Below are 23,279 nucleotides of genomic sequence, written 5' to 3'. Positions count from 1 at the left end.
GGAACCCGTGCTCGCAGCACTCCTGCGCGCGTCCGCCCGCACCACCTTCCGCTGGGGGCGCTGCGGGCGCTGCGGGCGCTGCGCCCCCGAACCCCGCTCCGCCCGCGGCCCCGGCCCCGGCCCCGGCCCCGGCCCCGGCCCCGGCCCCGGCCCCGGCCCCGGCCCCGGCCCCGGCCCCGGCCCCGGCCCCGGCCCCGGCCCGGCGGAACCGCGCCGCGCCTCGCTTCGCTTCGCTTCGCGCCCGCCCGCGCCTCACCCGCCCGCCCGCGGCCGCCACGGAGCGCTGCCGCCAACCAGAACTTTTTTTTCTCCCTAACTTCTATCCCAACTTCCAGGAGGCCGCTCCGCGAGGGGGTGGGGAGGGCCGGCCGCGCTTCCCCGCCCCCGGCCCGGAGGAGCCATCGGCCCGGGACCCTTCCCGCAGTCCCCTCCCGCGCTTTCTCCCGGTTCCGCAGAGCTTTCACCGACTGCAGAGCCTTCCCTGCAGTTACCCGTCGTGGGTCTGCAAAGCTGGCTCATAAAAATGACGAGACCTCTAGAGAAATACTTTTTATTAGATAAAACGGATGAAGGAAGGGGGGCAACGGCCAAGGAAACGGCTGCAAGGATTATAAATACCGGAAAACTTTTGTCACTGACCACATAGTGACATCTGAGTGAACGGGAAGCACTTCCGAGCATGTCACCAAGGAGTAGAGCTTTCCTCGTCAGAAAACTATGCAATATCTACCTGAACCCAACAGAAAGAAGGCAACCCCCATTATAAAACTGGGGAGCAGCCAGCTTTTTAGCTAGTTTGTAAATAGGCTTCCACCGAAACAGTGATACAGAATATTCACATGTCGCTTGCAGGGATCCACAATCAAGTAGGCAAAAGTCTGTTGGTGGCTTTTGCTGGAAGGATAACACAGGCCATTAGCATCCTGAGAAAAAAAACCAAAACAGTATTAGGGACAATAGGGATATCTGTAAGAGAATTAATAAAATCTGAAGTTAATAATTTTGTTCCAATTTTAACTGTTCATTGCACAGCAAAATGAAACAAATACACCATAGTTTATTTAAACGGTATTATGTCCCCATGAGGATCCCAACACTACAAAATGCACAGTAATTCTGGCTGGATGTATCAAATAACCTTGAGGTAAATTTAATATTCATAGAAAATGTAAAATTAAACATGTAAGCATGTGTTTACACAATTAGAGCCTAAAATACAAATGATTAAATATACAACAGCCCATCATTTCCTTTGAAAGAGAAAAAAAACCCCATGTACTCTATATTAATACATAAAGCTGTTCTATCTGTAATTTTTTTCACTTAACATTTGCCAAAGCATCTGTTCAGGTTCCAATATTTGCATTTAAGCAAAACACTCATTACAGATCACAATAACAACTTTGGACTATTATTAAAAACATTTTGTGTGCCAGTCCTCGGAAAGGACTTGAAGGAATTCTAGACACCTAGCTGCAAAATCCTGGTTCTGAAAAAACACATTCAGCTGACAATTGGCATGGGAACTGGGCTCTTTACATTAACATCCTACATCTGCACATGTCAATAAAAGCTTCAGTGTTGACAGAGCAGCACAGCTAGACACACTTCAAATCCAGTAGGGATCCAGAAACTAGATGGAGGGATATTTAAATGGTCGGGGTTTTTTGGTTTTGTTTTGTTTTGTTTTTGTAATTTTTTTTAGTCAGTGTGGTAATTGAACATGTGAAAGATCAATAAATATGTAGCTGACACTCCTTTCTTTTAAAACATGTAACAGTTTCCTCCTGCTCCCCAACACCTTTGTACAACAGTTGAAGAGACGTAGGTTCTTTTACACTTTTCTTGCTTGAAGGAAATCGCTATATTGCATATGCATTCATTTTCTCCAGGAAAATTTTAAACTCACAGACTACAGACTATTCCAGATTCCACATCTCTCGCATTCTTTTGTTGAAGCTGTCTTCCTTTGCATAAAATAATCTGTCTTTTCTTGGACCAAGGAAACATGAAAACTGTAACCTCTCTCAATGGTTTAAGTCAAGTCGACTGAGAAGGAAAAGAGCTGGGTCCCCATTTCTGCACCAAGGACCATTTGTGAATTTTATCCTTTAACTGTTACTGGCACCCCATTTTCTCCTGCTATTTCAAAGAGAATGAATCCATTATTAGATGTTCTGCTGTCTTTCTTTAGGGGATTATTTAAACACCTAAATCTTAAATTAAGCTAAGTACCTCATAAAAGCAGTGTTTTAGACAGGTAGAGATTTGACAATGTTTATTTTCAGAATTTTCCAATGGTAGTCAAATGCCACAAGCTAGAAATAGCATTTTATTTTTAAGTGGCATAGCATATAAGCTCTGTAGCTTCAATTGTAGGATACCTAGCTTTCTTCAGGTGTTTTTAAGGATACATGTGTAACAAACACTGGATTCTCAACTTCAATAAGGAGAGCAAATTTTAATATTTTATAGTGCTCAGCATCAAAAGGCCTTTGGAATTTGATCCAAAAATAACCTAAGCTCATGCATGTAACTGAAGAAAAAAAAGACAAGATCAACATCAAGATGTGATTGCATGTTAAACATTTTTCCCATTGCTACCGAGGATCCCACTCCTGCAGTCTTTGTGGAATTGATGGATGGCAGTTGGAGTTTTGACTGTTTAGAGGCAGTGTGAGCCCACTAAAAATTTGTTCAACAACTCAAGAACAAAAACAATGTAAGTTCTGGTGATGAGGCATTTCAAGCAATACACCAAACTTGGTATCAGGAAAATAATATGACCCAATTAAATGAAAAGGGTTCTTAAATTTATTTTAATTAGCAAAAGAGGTCATAAACCCCCTAAAATGCTTGAACATAAAAGCTCTGATATTTACATTCATGCATGTACACAAGTTAAGAATCATACCAATTCCATCTGCAGTGTGGACTTTGGTTCACACATGCAGGGGGTGTAATGATTGATTTAGTGATGTTAGAGTAGGATCATTTTATTTTTTCTTTGTAGCAACACAGCTGATGGTTTAAAACAGAAATAAAAATACTGCTGAACATTCTCAAAACTGCATAATGTAATTGACAATTTTTAAAAATACTTCTTGAATAAACTTTGCATTATTCTGATTTCTACCACTGCCACAGTTTGGGTTCAGGTAAAGAAAGTTCTAAAATATCAGTGAGCATTCCAATACTTAACCTGTAAAAGTGTTTCATTATATGCAAAGCTCCAAAGCTCTCAAGGGTATTTGGAGTTCAACAGAGTACTTTGTCACAAGATCTAAAATAATTTCTCTTGTGATGCCCAGGTCTATCAGGTTTTGATGCTAAAGAGCTCTACAGAGATTTGTAAGAGCGACCTCAACAAATTAGAGGGCTGGACAATCACCAACCATATGGAGTTCAACAAGGCAAAGTGCCAGATTCTGCACCTGGGATGGGGCAACCCTGGATGTACAGACAAACTGGGGAATGAGGTGCTGCAGAGCAGTGCTGCACAACGGGACCTTGGGGTCCTGGTCTGTGGCAAGTTGGACATGAGCCAGCAGTGTCCTGGCAGTCAGGAGGCCAACCCTGTCCTGGGGGGCATCAGGCACAGCATCCCCAGCCAGGCAAGGGAGGGATTGTCCCCTCTGCTCTGAGCTGGGGTGGCCTCACCCTCCAGTGCTGGGGCAGTTCTGGGTGCCATGATGTGAGAAAGACACTGAACTGTCAGAGAGTGTCCAAAGGAGGGCAATGATGATGGTCAAGGGCCTTGAGGGGAAAATCGTGTGAGGAGTGGCTGAGGTCACTTGGTGTGTTCAGCCTGGAGGAGACTGAGGGGAGACCTCATTGCAGTTACAGCTTCCTGGTGAGGGCAAGAGGGCAGGCACTGATCTCTTCACTCTCATTACCAGTGACAAGACTTGAGGCAACAGCACGAAGCTGAGTCAAGGGAGGTTTAGGTTAGACTGTAGGAAAAGGTTCTTCACCCAGAGGGTGTTTGGGCACTGGAATAGGCTCCCCAGGGCAGTGGTCACAGCACCAGCCTGACAGAGTTCAAGAAGTGTTTGGACAACACTCTCTGGCACATGGTGTGTCTCTTGGGGATGGTCCTGTGCAGGGCCAGGAGTTGGACTTGAGTATCCTTGTGAGTCCCTTCTAACTCAGCATATTCTGTGATCTAACTCAGCATATTCTGTGATTCTGTGAACTGTAACTTAAAACCTCGCGATATTTACATCTCTAATAGTGTGCTTTTTTAGATATCTTTTTTAAATTGTGCTCAGCTGCACAAGTCACTTATATGAGCTGAGCTTTTTAAAATTTATTTATTTTAAAAATTATTTATCTATTTACATCAGGCTAGGGGGGTATGTTCTTTTCTTCCAGATATAAACCAAGAAAACTTGGCTTAAAAATTGTCAGCTCAACATAAGGGTTATAATAACACGCTACAGTTATTTAGCAAATTAACGCAGAAACTAAATCCACCATAGAAATGCAGTTATCTCCTTGAGAGAAACTTTTCATCACAAACACAAGACATTTGTGCTCCAGTAAGTGATCTTTCTGTAAGTGCCACATGGAGTGGAGTAGTTTGATCCACATAACCATCAAACAGTCTAAACACACAGTTTAAGCCTTTCTGTTTTCTGAGAGAAAATTCTTCAGGATGTTCTTTAAGAGAAACTGTGATTTCAGAATTCTTCACCCCACAAATTTTAAGAATGTGCAGTAATGCCCAATTTTCCTCCAAGGCTACAAGGAGAATAGCCTGCTCTGCATTAACACTGGATTTTCTTTTGTCCATCTATTTTGTTTACAAAAAGTTGCTAAAGTTTGGTTGGGGTTTTGTTTGTTGCTTAATTCTTTGTAGTACTGATGATATTTAACATATGGCCAACACAGTTAGGGGAGCTCTTTAATGTCCATCTACCTAGACACAGAAATCTGCAAAGTTCACATCAATGCATTTGATTCAGAGGTTGGAAAGGAACAGTAATAACAGAAGAACATCCAGTTACCAGGGTTTTGCTTTTTTATTACAGTCTGCAACCTGGCAGAAAGATAAATTTTGATACACCCATAAAGTGTTTATTTTCAAAAGCCTTTTATGAATCATACATAATACTTAAAAGGTGATGACCAACAGATGAACAACTGGGCTATTGGCAACCTACAGGGAAGTTTGTGCAGTCTGAAATGACATCAGCTACTGCTGTTGAAAGTGGGTACATTATCTGACATTTAATTATCACATGTTCTGGTTACTCAAGAAGAATTTGGAGTAGTTCAGCCTACTGTAACAACTTAAATGACAGATATGCTGAATCTAGTAAACATGCAGCCAGTTCTCAAACTTATCTTGATGGTAAATGTATGATTTTGCAAGGGAAACAGATAGCAATGAGACTTGGCATGGGAAGGCAAAAGGGGTTAGCTCTCATCTCACCACCCCAGCCTTTTTGTATACTCAACTTCCTTGCAGTCTTTACAGAAACAGATGCAATACAAGCTATTCACAAAGCTCTAGCAATATTTCAAAAATCAGAACTATAGGAAGTCAAGAGTGCATCCTTTATCCTTATGTTAACTCAAGTTTTATTATTATCTAAACCCAGAATTACTCAGATTTTTTTATCTTTTTTCATTAACTAGTTTCTGGATGACTATTATGACTTCTACTGTAATCCACTGTAATCACTATTTTTAGTGAGCTACCAAATAAAACTTCAGCTGGTCTTTACTAATCAAGAGTTAGTAAAGAGGATGAGAAACAGGATGAGATCGGGGAAAGAGTTCTTTAATAAAAAAATGACAACTATGGGAAAATAACCCATTACAATGGAATATTATATTTTCTTTGTGCAACAGTCAATTCATTATTTTCATGTTATGTATATTATTGCCAGTAAAATCCCATAAAAATTATTAATACTTACATATGCAGACACTCTGAAGACTGTAGAGATAATATGTATTTCTTTTGTTTCAGGGTTCTTTTGAACACTGAAATACAGAGGTATAATTCATACTTAATATTTATCATAAGTACTGATAATTAGACTCTTTAATTTATGAAATACATTCTAAACATATACACTGTGTCCTTGCTCAAATTTTATAAAGGTCAAATTTATAGGTAAAATTCAACTTATGTCATATTGAACATGAAAAGCTATATGGCCATTGTTAGCTAACATGGTTATTATGATGTTTTACTGAAAAATATTGAATATATCTAGCCATCTGACTTGGTTTCACTGTTCTCAGCTACTAAATCACAGCAGTATTACCCCGACCTAGATGATTCCGAATATAGAGTTTTCATTTTGATAGATAGGAAAAACTCTGCAGCTAAACATTTCATAAAAATCTTGTCACATATTCTTTGAGAAAGAACCTGCAAAGTGAAATGCATCTTAATACAGACTACAAGAAGCAGCAGCAGTACTGGTGAAGACATACATTCTTTAGCTCATTTTTAATTAGTATATATTTATAGTTTAGGTTTATTTTTTCTCCTTTGGAATTTTGTATATATAGTCAGCTATGCAACTTGGGATGGGATTAGTTCTGAGCTTTTATATTTCTAGACTGTTTGTTGTGAAGATTGCCATTTTTTTCATCACATTTACTAATAACACTGAATATTATTGCAAAGAATCCAGGCACTTCAACCTATTAAAAGTATTTTAATCTATCATTTTTCCTCAAGTCTGCTTTAGGTGATGCTTACATTTCTTCAGAAATTAGATCACGCAACTGCTATTCATTTATCTAATTTTGCAGATTCCTATTTACATAAACTCACTGTGGAACAGCTGAGGCTTAAAACTTCCATACTTACACACTTCCAAGCAATGCATTGCTCAAAACCTGCCTTGTCACAAATAGGTTCCATTCCCAAGAAAGGTCACAGTATAGACAAGTCACAAGAGGATGTGTGAAACAGAGACCAGTTGAACACCACACCAGGTCCAAGCTGTGACAGCAGTCCCCTGTTACCAGTGCTTTGGCAAAACTTTTTTTTATAAGAACAAACAAACCCCAAATCAACCAAAAGCACCTTTGTTGATTCAATCTCTGCAGCTAGTAAAAGAGATTGACTCTCCAATTAACTGATTTCATCTGTAGAGTAATGACACAGTCATGTTTGAACCTATACTGTGAAGCTGATCTTCCCTGTGGTCAGTCAGTAATGAGGCTTTCTCAGAACTTTTTGCTGCATCCGACATGTTGACATACTCAACAGTCAATGAAGACAGCGTTGCTGAAATGGGTACTGACCCCAGTTGTCTGCCTTCCCACCCCTCCAGAGAGGATTGCCTTCCCAGCAGGACAGCTCAGCCACCTCATGACTCAGCTTCTGACCACTGCAGTTTACAGACCAGCACATGAAGCCAAACTAACACAGATGTCACTTCATGCTGACACACCAGGCTGTAACTGCAGCAGTTCAGAAACTCTTCAGCCATCTCTGTGGAAAGAGTGACAACTTTCGGAACAGGACATCGAGGATTAGTGGCATTATTGCCTTCTACCAGATATCATCACCCCCAAAGCAACAGTTGTATTTCAGTTACTCTGGTTTCAGATTCTTCTCTCAGAAAACTATGCTATCAATTTCTGGTTTCTTAATTTTCATGTTATATAAATATCGAGGATACCAAAGTAAGAGTTGACAAAGAATAAGTCTTCCTATTTATTCCATGACATTGGGAAATTTTTCCCTTATGGTTAGCTTCCTGTAAGTCATTTTTCAGATGTTTATTTCCAGCACTTTGGTTATTTTTTAAGGCAAAAAATTGCGTCTGTTAAAATCAGATGAGATTCTTCCTTTGCTGACTTGAAAGAAAAACAAGAGGTTGCCTTTGACAAGCTCATTTGCTCTATTTTTTTCCACTAAAAGGTTTTAGAAAAAGCTATCTTGTCCTTTTGAAGAGGATAGTATTTCCTTAAAAATACTGTTAATAGCCCCATGTTCTTTCAAATTGTTAACTTCTAAACTATTCATTGGATACAGTAATTCATCATTTTAATGTGCATCTATTCTCTTTTTATGAAGAGCAAACATCCTCATGGTCTCTCTATTCACTTTGAGCTTTATTTATATCTTAACCTTACTGGCAATATTTTACTAAGCTTTTCAAACAATAAAAGAACAACTTAATACTTTCACATACATTCATTCATTATGGGGAAAGGGCATGGAGATGGAGATTAAAAAAGGAGAAGAAAACAATCACTACAAGATGCTACAGCAGCTGTCACCATGGAAAGACACTGTCAGAAAAATCAGGGGTCAAGATTTATTAACAGAGATTCATAGATTATATTTTAATTAACAAGTTTTTGTCATGTAAATATATTCTTCAAATCAAAGTACTACAACAAAGGATTTGAAATTATTTAGGGTACACAGGATACAACACTAAACACCAGAATTTTGGATGTATTCAACAGTTCACAGACTAATTACCGATGGGTTAGTAAATACAAGTCTACATTAATTACTACAAGTCGTGCATTAATTTTTTAGTAAGAATATATCACTCTTTTTGTAAAGAAAAAAATGCCACTTAGTAGCTGTATTTGGAAGTCCCCAGCTTGTAAAATATCTAGAGCTGTTAATTTCAAAAAGATAATTGCATTCTCTCATAATAAAGCAATGGGCATAGAAATGCTTTAATAAAATGAAACCTCAAAACTTTTGACACTATTTTGAATGCTAGTGCCTTGGAGTTAGAACTCAGGTATGGCCAGGAAAAAAAAAAAGCTGTAATAAGGATAAGTAGGGAAAAGCTTATTAACAGGTCTGCTACTCCCAGCAGTAAAAGCACTTCTGTGGAACTCTTCATGCCAAGGCTCTTGCCCATAAGGAATCCTGTAAGAGGACTAAACAGTGGCAGTTTATGCATCCAAAAGCTCACTGTTATTAGACTGAATTCACCTGTGGCAGCTAATTTTTCAATGCACATCATCAGTCAGCAGCTAATAATTATTGAAATATCCATTTGGTTTTTACCAAACCTTCTGATCCTCAAACATAAAAATTAAACCTTAAGGACACTACAGTTTACAGAATTTTTAATACCATGAAAAGCTTTTAATATAACTTTACAAAGAGTAGAAAGTGTCCAATGAAACTGTAATCCAAGATACAATGAAACCAGACAGAGGATAGCAGTCTAAAAAAGAATTTAAACAAAACTTGGTATTCAATAGGAATTTGAGGCTGAACTTTTTGGTATACAGAATTTAAGAGATTACTACTATCATTAGCAATCTTTTACTGAAAATAAGAGGCTATAAGAAAGTAATTTTACTTGATTTTCTGGTGTAATTTGTGCAAGAATGAAGTAACACAGTGCACAGCATGGACCAAAAATTAGAATTAAGTCAAGACTGTCATTAATGTCCCTGTTCAGAGCCCATCACTGTCTTTTTCTCTCTTAGTGCAGAGGAAATAAAACAGAAGCTGCATTTTGGATAAACTGGGAGCAGGGGGAAGTGAGACCAAGAAAAAGACAACCATGATTCTGAAAGGGGAGGAAAGGTCTGAAATGTCAAGATCAAAAGCTTTTCTCATGGGGCTGACAAAGAACCCAACACTAAAGGAGAAAGAGAAAAGATTCACTGAAATGGTTATGTTTTGTTTTCAGCTGGTAACCAGTGCTAACACCACCTTCTCTGGCAGTGAGAAACCAGCATACATTTACAGGCACAGAAAGGCAGACACACATGGCAGACAAATACTGAAGATCAGTTACATCACTTCAAAACTCCAGAGGATAGAAAACAATCTGCCAACTGGTAAAAACAAAAAACAAAAACAAAAAACCCAAACAAACAACAACAACAAAAAAACCCCAAACAGCACAGGAATAGATCTTGAAACATTTTCTCCTAAATATTATATTAAGGACAGAAGCAGCACACAAGAGGAAAATACAGAGGGCTAATAGGGAACAGATTAAAGATACAGAAAATGTAAACTTTGAAAGCAGGATGAAATTGTGGGAGGTTCTTGGCAGAGGCTTTTTTTCTGTTTTAAGTAAAACTATTGGACAACCTTATCAAATTTTACAGCATGGAAAGGAAAAAGAATGGAATGAGGTTTAAGGAGATAGGAAGGTAAAGAAAATGAGTGGCCTAGAACAGAACTTGAACATGTTCAGGAAAAAACAACTCAACAGTAAAGGGGAGCAGTAAGTGAAGGAACTGATTGGATTTGCACTTTGTCCTAGATTAATTTAACAACAGAAGAGCAGAAGCAGCTGCAGTCAATGCAGAGTCACCTATGGCCCAGGACTGAAGTAACAAGCAGCTTGATTCAAATGCAGGGTGAACAATATAAAAGAAAAGGGAGGGTAGAGTTAAACATTGATGGATCCTTTTATGTCAGATGCTGTATTTCTGAAGCACTCACATGATTCTCATCTATGTATGAGATGAAAATACCAAAACTACTCATACTAACAAAAATTTTAGTAATATCTTTTACAATATTTATATTTCCATTAGCTTAACTGAGAATGAGTCTGTATAACCAATAACTACATTCCATTTCCCAGCAACCAGAACATAAGAAGTTTTGTCATCCAGAGAAGTCAGCATATGGATGTATCAAAGCAAGGCGAAAATTGTGGTTTTAGTCAGAATCTAAACCTCTAAATCTAATCTCAATGGAAAAAAACCCTCACATAAAGTTCCAAACAATCCTATACCCAAACCTGGGAAAAAATGTGTGTTAGTTCACCATGTCATATTAACAGCAAGATTCTATCACCCTTAGCTCTACACTGTCAGAAGTGTATTTGCAGAACTAGGAAGGCCAAAATCCAACTGTATTAACAAAAAAAAAATCAGCAGGGAAAAAAAATATACAGAACTGAAAGTTTCAACTAATTATTTCAATTTTTAAATCCTAAATTAAAAGCAGTCCAATTGAAAGTAGCCCAAGATCATACAGGAAGGAGTTAATTGTTGATACTTTATCAATGACAGTGGGAACATGGTCTGTTTCCAGTACCATGCCATGTTTTCAGCAGATGATTACAGAAAAAAGTATCTTTAAATTTGGAATGAATTATAAACCATCAATGTCCATAAATGTAGTATAAAAAATGTTCTTAAGTGGGACTGATGCAATGAAAATTGCATATATTTTGCTACTGAACTACGACCATTGTTCCATGGCATTTTGATAGTTGGACACAAATAAGCTTGCAGGTGGATTAAATAACAGCCCCATTTTTGAAGCAGTAATGTACAATACTTTTACACAAATCAAGACAAAGTATCTATGGACAGTACATGTACACAGCTGTACAAAAAGTGAGTAACACTTACCTCACCAAGTCTTTATAAAAAGCTTTTGTAGTTTCTAAGTATGGGTCAACTACATCTTCAAACTGGCAAAGAGTTCCTCCAATGCAAAAATGCTTTAAAAGACAGAATAGAAATTCCTCGCGATCCAATTGAGTGAATAAGTCATAATGATCAGAATCCTCCAAAAGCAAGAGCTTGTGGAACAAGGAAAAAACAAGGAAGTCAAATTAATAAAATTTTTTTTAAGATTCAGTTTACAAATAATTCAACTAGTACGCTGTATGGTGCACGGAAATTATGTCCATATAAAATATATGGATGAGGGACAGAAGTACATATTTCTAAATCCTTCTTCCAATGATGCAATTAGGTTGAAAATTCTTACATATAAAGCAGAATCACTGTCAGATTTGTGCCCAAAAGACATAAAGGAATATTTTTCAAGTCTTTTTATTTCACTGGTCAATTACCTGTAGTGTTAATGAAACAATCAATCTGAAAATAATCTACCTATATTTGATATTGATCGATTGCTGTTAATCAGTTTGGTAACCGTTTCTGGTAATATTTGCTTTTTCTCTTTTAGATTGACACAGTTATTTCACATTTCACTCAAACTCCCATGATTCTTTATTGCAGACTCCAGTGAGCCCTGACCTGTAGCCTGGAATAGCCAGACATGCATCCAGCTGCCTCCATGCATCTCACCTGCCTTTTGCTGAGATATTATGTGAACAGAGAGGACTTGCTAGATTAGTGTCAACACTGATTCGTGTAAATGTGGACAAGAATTGTAATTCACAATGGCTACAAGACATTTGAGTCATGTCAGCCAAACTGCAGAGGCCAGCCCAGGCAAACTGGTCAAAGTTAAACATGAGCCCACTGCTCTCTGGCCCTCTTTATAACAAAACTACACAACCTGAGTTAAAAGGGGTCAGGGCAACAACTGTTCTGGATGGCCACTTCATACATATCCCAACCTCCTTGGTTGAAACAAGAGAAGACATGGCAGGTAGGAAAGAAACACGGAGTCTTGTAGCCAAGAGCCACCCTCTGATACCAGGAGACAGTTTGGTGCCCCCTACAGCCTTCTGTCCTAGAGCCCTGAATAATTAATTTGAGGTTTTGATGTCATTCCTGGATTTTGACTTATTCTTTCTGCTGTCTTAGGAGCAGGAATCACCTTTGTTTTAAACCAATGTTAAACCCTCAACTTGCAAATGCTAACACACACATCACTTCCATGGGAAGGAAACTGGGAAGACACTGAAACCCCAATTATTTCTAATTTTAAATTCTGCCTCTAACCTTCCTACACACAATATATTTAATTTTCAGAAAACATTTCCCATGTACCCAACTTATAAATGAATACATAGTATTTTGAACTGCTAGGCTACAAACTACATCTGAAATTCAAACATGAGCTTGAGTTCTCACCTTTTCCCAGAACTTTACAAGACAAACCAGTATTTCAGGCCACATCCTGTAACCAGTGTCACTGGTTCAAATACATTGCCTTCAAAGGATTTGCCAAGTGCAAATGAGTGCAACTCTATAATTATTTAGTACTTATGTTGATTATATATACAAGGAAGAGCAAAATCCAGTTCTCCCACACTATGCTTTGCTAATGCTACACAAACATAAGTTTAAAAAAATGGTTTTCGCTTATGAAGTCAAAAGAAACGCAGTAAAAACATACATTGGTTAAAAGAGTGCCACTGTAACAGATTCTTTTTCAGATAATCTGCTTTCTGACACCTCCACTAGAGTATAGCAAACAATTTTACATTGCAGGCCTGTTCAGGAGTTGTATTTAGTAATTTTCCAGTATTACACTGAAAAATAATTTCTATTCGTCTTCCATAGTTCCTCTTGCTTTAGAGAAAATGTATTTACATGGCTTTCTTTAAATGCCATCACACATGATTTGAGCAGCATCCCTGTCCAGAAATGCTTTAGGATGTAGCTATCAAATACATTCAGTTTCATCCACTACCTGGAAGGCTGGATGAACCTACAGCTCTGAGTATCACAGCACCTTCTCTTTGGCACCCTTTGTTTCCCCCTCCTAAGCAAATGAGCAGCTGCATTTCCCCACATCCCCCCAGCACTGACTCTCTGAGACATAGGTGGGTAGAAGAAGGCTTAACCTTTTTCTCTCACCTAAAAATGAAAGAGGGCTCACCTGGAAAACAAGTAATTGCTTTCACATATTCAGGCACTGCAGTGCCTCAGTTGTTTGTAAACCATGGCTATTGATGCCTGCTTTTACCACTGTCAGAAAAAAAACCCAACCTAATAGAGTAGGAAAAATGATAATAAATTATTCATTACTATACTGACCTTCCTTAATTCATCAGAGATAAGGATATCATCATAATAGTCATCATAACATTTTGCAATAGTTCCAGTTTCTCTAACAATTCCTTCAGAGTACAGCCGATCAAAAAATGACATGGAAATCTGTGTACAGGGTACCACTGTAGCTTCAATTTTTGTCACTTTGGAACCTGGAAGATATAGGAAGCTGTTTGCATGTCTCATGTTAAAAAAAAAAAAAACCAAAACACAAATCATGTAAGTATGACTCAATCACAGAGTCCCTCAAACAAAAACAAAAACAAAAACAAACAAAACCAAAACAAAAAACCCCACCAAAAAAAATCACAAAAAAAAAAAAAAAAAAAAAAAAAAAAAAAAAGACCAAAAAAAGCTAAGAAGGAAACAAGTGTAAAAAAACCATTAAATTCATCTGAATCCTACTTTCCATTCAGGCCCATGTGCCTGCTCCCCCTGTTGGAAAATACCATCAACCGAAACTAGGGATAGATGGAGCATCGTGTGAACCCAGCATCACATTAGATCACACCCTTAGAAAATCATATTCCACAGCTTAAGCCTTAAAGCATCTGAGGACATATGCCAAATTTGGCATGATGAAGTACAGAGGCTCAGTAGCTGCTAACAGCACCCCACAAAGTAAAAACCAAAATGAGCACAGCCTCAAAGAATTTTTGATTTAAGTATTATATTGAACTTTTACAAAAGTTCCTTTGTAGCCACTGTAAGCTTTATTACCCAGCTATTTCAGAAGATGAAAAAGGTACTCTCAGCACTTCCTGTATGAATCTGGAGTATTACCTCTGTAATCATTAAACACAGAATACATTTTTCTACATTTTTTCCCCTCTGCTTTCAAATTATCCAAGGCTGTATCCTGTTGCTCACAGACATCTAGTGTCATTTGAGAAACCCTACAGTATTTTCCCTAAAGAGGTATCAGTCCATAAGGGCACATATCTTCTCTATATACAGTGTTACATCTACAAATCTGTCTGCATGGTGTTGGATAACTTCTGGCATCTCAAATAGCATTAGGCCCCATGTTTCAGAAGCTTTGGACTCAGCCCAGTTCTGTCTGCTCTCTGCAGTCCAACTCAACTGTTCAGCCCAAATGTTAGAACATGCTCTCCACCCATCTCCATGTCCTCCTGAACACCCTTCAAAGTGCTTCTGAACAGGAGAGAGGGGAGGAGAGCACAAGTGAACATTCAGCACAAGGGCAATGTGTTTTAGCAGGGAGAATATTCACAACATTCCAGCTGTTCACGAGTTTATTCTTATCTCTTCTCCTATGTAGATTCCCCGATGGGAGACTGGCCAGCAACATCACAGTATCGAAAGGTTTTTCACCATACAAGTAAAGATAAAATTCAGTGCTGTCCTGACAAACTGACCTTAAGGATCACTAAGCATTACTACTTAGGAAATGTCCAAATTTCCCTCTAGATGACAGTATTTCAGGAGCACAAACATGCCATCAAGGGATGCGTGAACCATGATGCTTCCAAGAGCACCTATCATTTCACTCCAATCCTAATCTTTGTAAGCATAGCATAACCTGAATTTTCTCTTGCCCCCACACCTGCAGAAAGCCTTGGGATTTCTGTCATATACTATTACATACAGATTATTTATTCATAGGTTAAGTAGAGCTGACATTTTAATACCTAAACCTGGGTAAACTGTACCACCCAACCAATCAATACCAGGAAAAAAAAAAATAAAGAGAAGTTATAAGTTGACAGCTTGAAAATATGCCTACTTAAGCTAAAATACTGACAGGAAATTTTAAAATTATTTTATTGGACCATTGTGATATCAAGAAAATCTGTTAAAGACAAAAGCACAGCATTTGCTTGGCTTCCTGTCTACAGACAATGGTTATGAAAAAGGGTACATTTTATTAAAGAATAAAAGGTTTAGTACATTCTCCTACCAGTACACAAAGTGACTATTAAAAAAAAAATCATATATTACATGACCACAAACAAGTCATAAAAATCATGAATTACAGCCTTACAACCTATGAAAAAATCCCAAACTGATTTATATTTATTTATTTGTACTTCCTCCCACCCCCTCACTTCTAGTTTCCTCTAACTTCTAATTTTCCAGCTCCCTTTCACAAAAACTGAATTTTTATTTTATGAGGGATTTAGTATGAGCCAAATTAGCTTTTATCAAATAAATTATTTTAAAATTAACATTAAAACCTCAGTCAACCAACAAACATCAGATGCTAAATGACTTGAGAAAAGTGAAAGATCCAGTTACTGAGCTAAAAGTATAGGAAACTGAGCTATTTATAGATCTTAAATTATAAGGATTTTATCGGTGGAAGGGAAGGAGACTTATGCCCTGAAAAAAGGTTTTATGAAAATTTTATTAATGAAAAAAAAAATCAAGAGCTTTGTAATTTATTCAGTAGTTCAGAAAACCAAAATACACATGGAAAAGTTTAAATACACTGGAAGGTCCTACTCTCTGTTTGAGAGGTGAGATTTGAAATTCAGAATTTCCTGGACAAGAGTGATAGGTTTTAAAAACACTATAAAAGTAAGCAGTAAAAGAGGTAGAAGAAATGCCTGGACAACTCTACAAGTGGAAAACAAATAGCTGAGAAATCCTGAAACAGTTTAAGCCTATTATAACAGCCAACTCTGGAATATCTATAAAGTGCTGCCAAAATACTTTTAAATTAACACATTGCATATCTAGTATGGGGCAGATAAACCCTGGATTAGGTATATTTAGAATTCTTCCAAAATAAATATAAGTTTTTTATGTCAGAAAAATATCTTGTAACTTACTATATACAAAACAGTTTATATATAATGCAAGTTTAGTGCTCAGTATTAAAAAATTAGGGTATTTCAAAAGTAAACGTGTAGGTTGATGGTTTGTGGGTTCATATGACATCTAAAATTCTTTGCAAATTATAACTTATAATAGTAGTTTAAAATTTGCTGATTTAAGATTACCTTCCAAGTTTTAAAACCCCATTCTAAGGACAGAAATCATTGAAGCTTCAGGCACTCAAGAATGCTTCATATGGCAACTCACGAATCCTCTTTTAGGCAAATCCTAATTTTTTATTTACACAAATGGATGGTAACTTTACCCCTTTGAAGATAAACTTTCAAGTGTTAATTGAGCTTAAGCAGATACTGCCTCCCTAAGACTGCTGACAGGTGCAAGGCCACCAATGTATCCAGGGAAAAATGACTGTTTAGTTCTCATTGCAGCTATTTAAAAAACACAAGGCTCAATACATAAATGGGTATGCATCAAATTTGTTCCTTTTGCTGCTTCTATTTTTGAAATATCAGAGTAACAGATGAATAGGTGACTTAAAGCACATCAGAAATTACAGATAGTCTGCCACACAGGCAAAAGGAAGGGAAAATATATCCCTACTACAACAGGCAAAAAAGTTTGGTGTGAGACTAGATCATTAAGTATGCTTTTGATCAGAGGAAGCAGACTAGATAATATCCTTGTGTATCATTTACCTAAAATATTTTATTTCAAGCAATGTTGAAGCTGGAGTTATTGAAATAATGTATTATTGTGGAATTTAAACAGTACAAAAAACCATAAGTGAAAAGGTGAGAGGGGACCACAGCCTTAAAAAAGAAAAAAATATTATGAAAACAAACACTACTGTAATGTTTTATTAATTTCCTTTATAATGCTAACATCTTTCTGTGGGTCCACAAATATTTTCTGACCAGCTCATGGAGGGCAGAAGGGAGGTTTCTATGGGTCTATTCAAACCCCACCTATATTATGCATTCAAACTATCTCCCTCATTAAAAAAAAAAAAAAATTACTAACATTTTTGTTTGTAACAGAATAAATGTGGTATTTGAATCAACACAGACTATGTATTTTCTTCAGATTTTCTAAAAAGCAAAATAAGCAGGTTTCCAGTATTTTTTTAACAACAGGAATGTTGTTTTAAAGTTACTCTACAGTGATAACCAAATGGTATATATGGATTAATGTACCAGCACGCCTGAAGAAGATACTAGAAGATGATTTTTACCTCCTCCCACTCACAGCTAATTCTTACTATATTTTCAAAAAATGCACATGAAGACTAAGTATAGAAAAATGTGCTAACATTCCTCACCAAAAATAGGCAAAGAATGGGAAGATGAAATTTTAAGAGCAAACAGGGTATACCAGCTGTTCAGGATTTAGAAAGGGAACCCTTCCAGTCCTTGGGACAAAATGCTTCACTTCTGTGTGAAAGAGGACTGAGCAGAACCAAGAGTTAAGCTGGGTTACTTGGCAAGAGACCCTCCACTCTTCACACAAGGTATGTAACCTACTGACCTCCACTTCGGGGACTGTCAAGTTGTAGACTAGACAGATAGCCTAAAAAAAAATCTTGTCTAAAGCAAGAAAAGGTTTACTACTGGCTTAAAATACATCTAATTTCTTTCTGCTTGCCAGAGAAAGAGGCACCTGAAAAGGTACTTGATTTTTTGCATTTTATATATTTCAATTGTTTTAACAGTTGGGTGAAGTGTTTGGAAAATGGATTTTTGCTGACAAAAAAGTGGCAACATCTAGTGTCATTGTATGCAGTGGGAAAAGCCTATGCCAATTCCAAAGAGTTGAAATGGAAAAATTAGAAAATTCTCAAAGCTCCATTAAATATTTACACAAAGTAATATTTTCAGACAAACCAAAAGAAATGAGGGCTTCCCACCATCCTCTTTTAAGATACTCCTATTATGGAAAATCACTTTGGCAGTATCAGAGTTCACTCTATGCATAAAACACTATGACATGACCACAGGCGATTGCCGTGAATTTTTGTGTGCCATTTATGTCATGAAAAACGCAATTTCAAAGTGGTGCCATGAATTTGCTGCTTGCTTTTGGCCTTCCTGCTTTAGAATCTCATCTGCCTCTCCAGACATAATGGAGAGTTTTCAGAAGTTTCTGATATGGCAACGAAGTTGAGGTGACCCTCATGGCCTGGCTGCAAGGGGAGCAACCTGTCCCACGGGGCTGCTGTGTGCCTCCATCCCCAGGCTGTAGAGACAGCAGATTGACACGAGCTCAGGGTGTGCCCTACCACTAACTCTCCACTCTCAACTTTCATTTGGAATAGAGCAATGATCTCACACCTGCCCCAAGTCAGGTCACTGCATCGGTAGAAGAATGCCCCTCTCCAAATGAATAAGGCACTACTATAATTCCTCAAATAATGCAGTTGTTTATGTCCGGATACATGATCAGGTCAACTGGATGCCACAAACCATTTATAAAGAGCTTCAGGTGCTTGATTTATGGAATGATGCAGGGGTCAAAAAAGGTATAAAAGGTGACAATTTAGTTATTTTATTCTAGCAGTAGAATCTCTTCCTATTACTTAGTAAAAGAAGTAATTTTTAAGATATTTCAGCTAGCTGAAAACACACAAATATGAACTGTCATTATTAGAAAACAGTTAATTAGAGCAAAATAGTTAAAAACACAGACTTTTTTTGTTTAACATTAATTTATTCTAAATTTACCCAATGTAGTCCATTGTCCTGAAGCTGACAGCAGCTTTAAACTGGAATTCACACTTTGATCATTAAAAAATGCCTATAATATTCAAATAAGAGAATACAAGTTAATGAAATGAAACATAAAATCATCAATTATAGTGCCTTGGATACTTTTAATCCAAATTATAAGGCTCCAATTAGTAAGTAGATTCCGTATATCTTTCAGTTTGTATACTAAATATCACACCACCAAATCCATGCATTTGTAACTCAGTGTCTTTTATACATAGAAGATTATCTTCAGGTGTATATTTATATATGTAGTATTAAAAGTTTTAAAACAAAGCAGTTTTAGTCCAAGAACACACAAGCATGTATGAAATTAATGGAGGAAATTGAGGAAGAGATAAAACAGTTCTATCTCTGCATACAATGTCATTGAAGTTAAAAATGAAATGCCAAGTATGAGTTTAAAATTTACTCTTTTAAAAGAAATTTGAAGCTTGGAGAAGTGTAGAGCCACACAAAAATTATTACACAGACACAGAGGAGATTCATAAGTTATTGAAGGGATGGAGGATATATTCCACAGTAAGATTTGAAGAATTCAATCTCATTGATTTATCAATTAAAAGAAGGAGACATGCATAGTAATGTTGGCATTACTGGCCAACATTACTATGCTGGCAAGTTTCCATGATAGATAAGCCAACTAAGAAAACCCATCCTTATGTATTTGCATACAGAGTGAATAATCACTGAAGAAACTGCTAAGAAAATGAAATTATGGACCTTTCAATTTCTGCATCACTAAACTTATCGCCCCTCTGGGATACAGAGAGATCAGACATTACATGTAATGGTCCTTTTTTTTCCCAATTACTTTACAGCTCTTCAGATTTCATAACTTCATAGCGATATCTTTACATTTTTAATTCAAAAGAGACAAGCATTGAGAGGGTTAATTGGGATTCTGTAAACTTCAATATTTTGAAATGTTTATCAGTGGATGATTAAATAAATATTGGTGGATTTCTGTGTAAATTTCTTTTAAGTTTTAAAGAGGCTGAATTCTTTATCCAGGATAACAATAGAAAGTAGACATATAAAATATCAGAGTTGTTATTAAAACAACAGATGTAAAATTCACATTGGTTTTTAAAACCACAGGTTTGGGTTTTTTCTGTTTGCAAACAGATGAAGACATTAGGCTTTGCAGATGACAGAAATGGAGGACACAAAATCAGCAAGAGATCTGAGTCTCAAAAAGCTGAGAGTTCAAAGTTCTAGTATAAAGCAATGGTATCCAATAAATTTCAAAAGTTTTATTTCCAGATATGTGGTGCACAGACACATCTAATTGCACTGTGAATTTACTGCGAGAAATTTACTGATAGCTGTGAGCGTGTACACTGTTTGAAGTCTCACACTAGGTGAAACTTCCCAACATGAAACGCTGCGGCCAAGATCAGCATCCAGTTCAGATTTCCATTCTTGGGAATCCTGAAAGCCTAAATTGTTGCCTCTTAAAGCAGAGTAACATTAGTGCAAACCAAAATATTTTTGCTGGACAATACAGTTAACCCACAAAGTCAGAGACTTGAGCACCACACCTAAATCACCTCCTCTCAAGGAGACAGTGAGCAGGCCAATAGCATTCAACACTGCTACTTTGTTCACTGTTATGCACTTTTCCCGTAGCTTTAATTTCACGGGGTCGGGGGGCAGAAAAAAAGTCAACTTAAAATACTAAGAATTTAGAACTACCATAAGAAACTCATCCTTCTGATAGGGCTTAAACTGCTGGTCAAAACTGAACGCTTGGGCTGTGATCCTGCCTTGCATGGACCTGAAATGAAAAAAATGGGATTAAATTTTCTTTAAATACATAAAGCCCTATTCTGACCAATTATACTTTATTCCCGCCCCCTGCCCATTCCCGTTGGAGGGCTCGAGCAGCGCTGGAGCCCCGCTGCGAGGCTGAAATGGATCTCGGCTCGCTGCGTGGTGCGAGGACCGACGCCTCACACCTCAGAAGGCGCTGTTTGCCTGCCGAGAAAATATCAAGGAGACTTCAAATTAAGGGGTTGGGGGGGAATAAATTAATTAAAAAAAAAAAAAAGAGAGAGAGAGAGAGAGAGAGAGAGAGATAGAAAGAGATGCGGACCCGCCACCACCGGAGAGGGCGACGTGCGGGCTCCAGCCCTCAGCACCGCCCGCCTGTTCCCCCGCCGCCCCCAGACCGACGGATCCCGTGGCAGGCGTCCCCCCCCCACCATTTGAGGAGTCGGTCCGCGATGTCCCTGTCCTGCAGGCAGGAGAAGGTTTTCTGCGGCAGGGCTCGGAACACGACGCGGGCCGGGCCTCGCCCGCTCTCCGCCGACATCTTCCCGGGGCCCCGCGGTTGCCGTGGAGACGGCGCCGCTCCGGCACGGAGCCCCGCCCCGCTCAGGAGTGTTCCGCCGCCGCTGGGGGCCGGCAGACTCGGCCGCCACCCTTTTCTTTGTTGTTTGCCTACAAAATCCCTTAATTCCACACCAACCTTCTCCCCTCTCTCCTGTCTCTGCACCAGGAAAACTAAGGCTTGGCCCGCAGGCCGAGGCAGGGGCAGCCGTTGCTGCCTTTGCCAAGGCTACCCCAGTGACATAGCACCAGAACTAACGAGGGAAAGGCCAAAGTTATGAATTATGAACTTCTAGCGAATCGGAGCTGCTGCTTGCTTCCCAGGATGTGGAACCATTTGGGAATAGCAGAGCTGTGCTTTCAAACTCTTCCCAGTCAGAATTCAAGGAAAGACCATTGTTACTTCAGGAAATTATTTCTTCAAGTCTAGTAAAGCAAGGGACACCTTGCACAGGTTGTGGAATTTCCTGCGCTTTGCAGGAAAGGCAGTGAGAATTTAAGGATGGTCCCATCTCAGGCTATATCCTTCAGCAAACCACCCCCTCCAAAGCCTGTGCTTGCTTAGCCACAGATTTCCAAAACAGTAATTTTCCCATTAATCTATTGCTCAGGCTTAGCAGCATTCCCATGTCCAAGAAGTTTGGCAGTGTTTTTGTTGGTGTCTAAAAAAAAAAATAAAAATTAAAGATTAAGCTGATCCATATCTTTGATTACAAGTCAAAACGGTTGGCACACATCTCTTGGTCTCATTGGCCTCAAAAAGGCTCCCAAAGATTTAACTTGTGAGACATTTATCAAACAGGCTTGTACCAAAGGAATTCAGAAGAAATTGATATCATAAGCCTGTTAAGAAGCCCTGTGTTAACATTGTTTCAATAGAATTCATTGCTCACTACATACTCATCAAATTTTCTAACAGTGCAGTGGACTGCAGTTCAGCAGTCCAAATTGCTGTATAGCAGCTATGTATGTGAGATTTAAGGAGCCATTTCCCTTTATTTTTTTCATTCTGTTTTCTCCAAGCATTTTGTAACATGCATCCATTTTTTTTTCCCCAATAAATTTTGCTCACACCTAAGCAATGAGAGAAAATAAAGCTACAGTATACTTCAAAATGTTTAAATGGTTAAAGATTTTTAATGGTAGATCAAGAGGGGATAAAGAAAAAGTGTGCCTTTCTTTTAAGTGTTTGAGTACAATGTAAAGTGGTAGCATGTGATACAAATTATTATAACCTTCTTCTCAACAAGTCTCCATCTACTCCAGCACTACCCCATCTGTTAAATTCCTCTTGCCACTAATATTACTAGCCAGTGATTAAATAGCCAGAGTGAAAGAACTGGTTTGGGCAGGGAGTGATGCATAGCAACAACTAGCAAACACATAAATTCTTAATTTCAAGTTTTGTGGACTGAAATGCAGGATTTAAAAACCAAACAAAAAAAAGACCAAAACTTTAGGTCTTTAGGGAAAAAAAATCCTACTGACTTTAGTGAGGATTTTATCTGATTAAAGTGTTGAATCAACTAGCATATGCTCAAAACCCCACAGAAATCTGGAGTGTTTAAACACTTTGATGAATCAGGGGTAAGGAAATGAGCAAGGACTTCAGGACTGGCCCAGAGGGATCAGGACAGGAAACTCTAAACTATGGAATTAATTTCTTTAATGTTATGCCATTTACCTATCATAGTT

At 38.1% G+C, this 23,279-nt stretch overlaps 2 protein-coding genes across 3 annotated transcripts in view; both read right to left on the bottom strand.

Moving 5' to 3' along the window:
- Positions 1-485, bottom strand: part of YAP1 (Yes1 associated transcriptional regulator) — an 88,892-nt gene extending 88,407 nt beyond the window's left edge. The window contains exon 1 of the mRNA XM_066175739.1: positions 257-485. The gene's annotated coding sequence lies outside the window, so the exon portion shown is untranslated. The remainder of the gene's footprint in view (positions 1-256) is intronic.
- Positions 486-562: 77 nt separating this feature from the next.
- CFAP300 (cilia and flagella associated protein 300) lies at positions 563-21,568 on the bottom strand. 2 transcript variants are annotated; one of them, XM_066175744.1, is made up of 7 exons: positions 21,458-21,568; positions 20,949-21,030; positions 19,206-19,278; positions 13,672-13,838; positions 11,341-11,513; positions 5,928-5,994; positions 563-923 (listed from the first exon to the last, which is right to left on the bottom strand). In XM_066175744.1, the coding sequence occupies exons 1-7, from the start codon at positions 21,565-21,567 to the stop codon at positions 792-794; spliced, it is 804 nt and encodes a 267-aa protein (XP_066031841.1). In that variant the 5' UTR covers position 21,568; the 3' UTR covers positions 563-791. The 2 variants fall into 2 exon arrangements, with proteins under 2 accessions (XP_066031841.1, XP_066031842.1); XM_066175745.1 differs by having other exon boundaries at positions 13,672-13,829.
- Positions 21,569-23,279: the final 1,711 nt, after the last annotated feature.

Source organism: Chamaea fasciata, unplaced genomic scaffold (assembly GCF_029207755.1).
Source record: "Chamaea fasciata isolate MVZ Bird 193981 ecotype frontalis unplaced genomic scaffold, bChaFas1.0.hap1 SCAF_2, whole genome shotgun sequence".
Taxonomy (NCBI): Eukaryota; Metazoa; Chordata; class Aves; order Passeriformes; family Sylviidae; genus Chamaea; species Chamaea fasciata.
The sequence above is the reverse complement of the archived record's forward strand: the minus strand, read 5'-3'. Positions and strand labels throughout refer to the sequence as shown.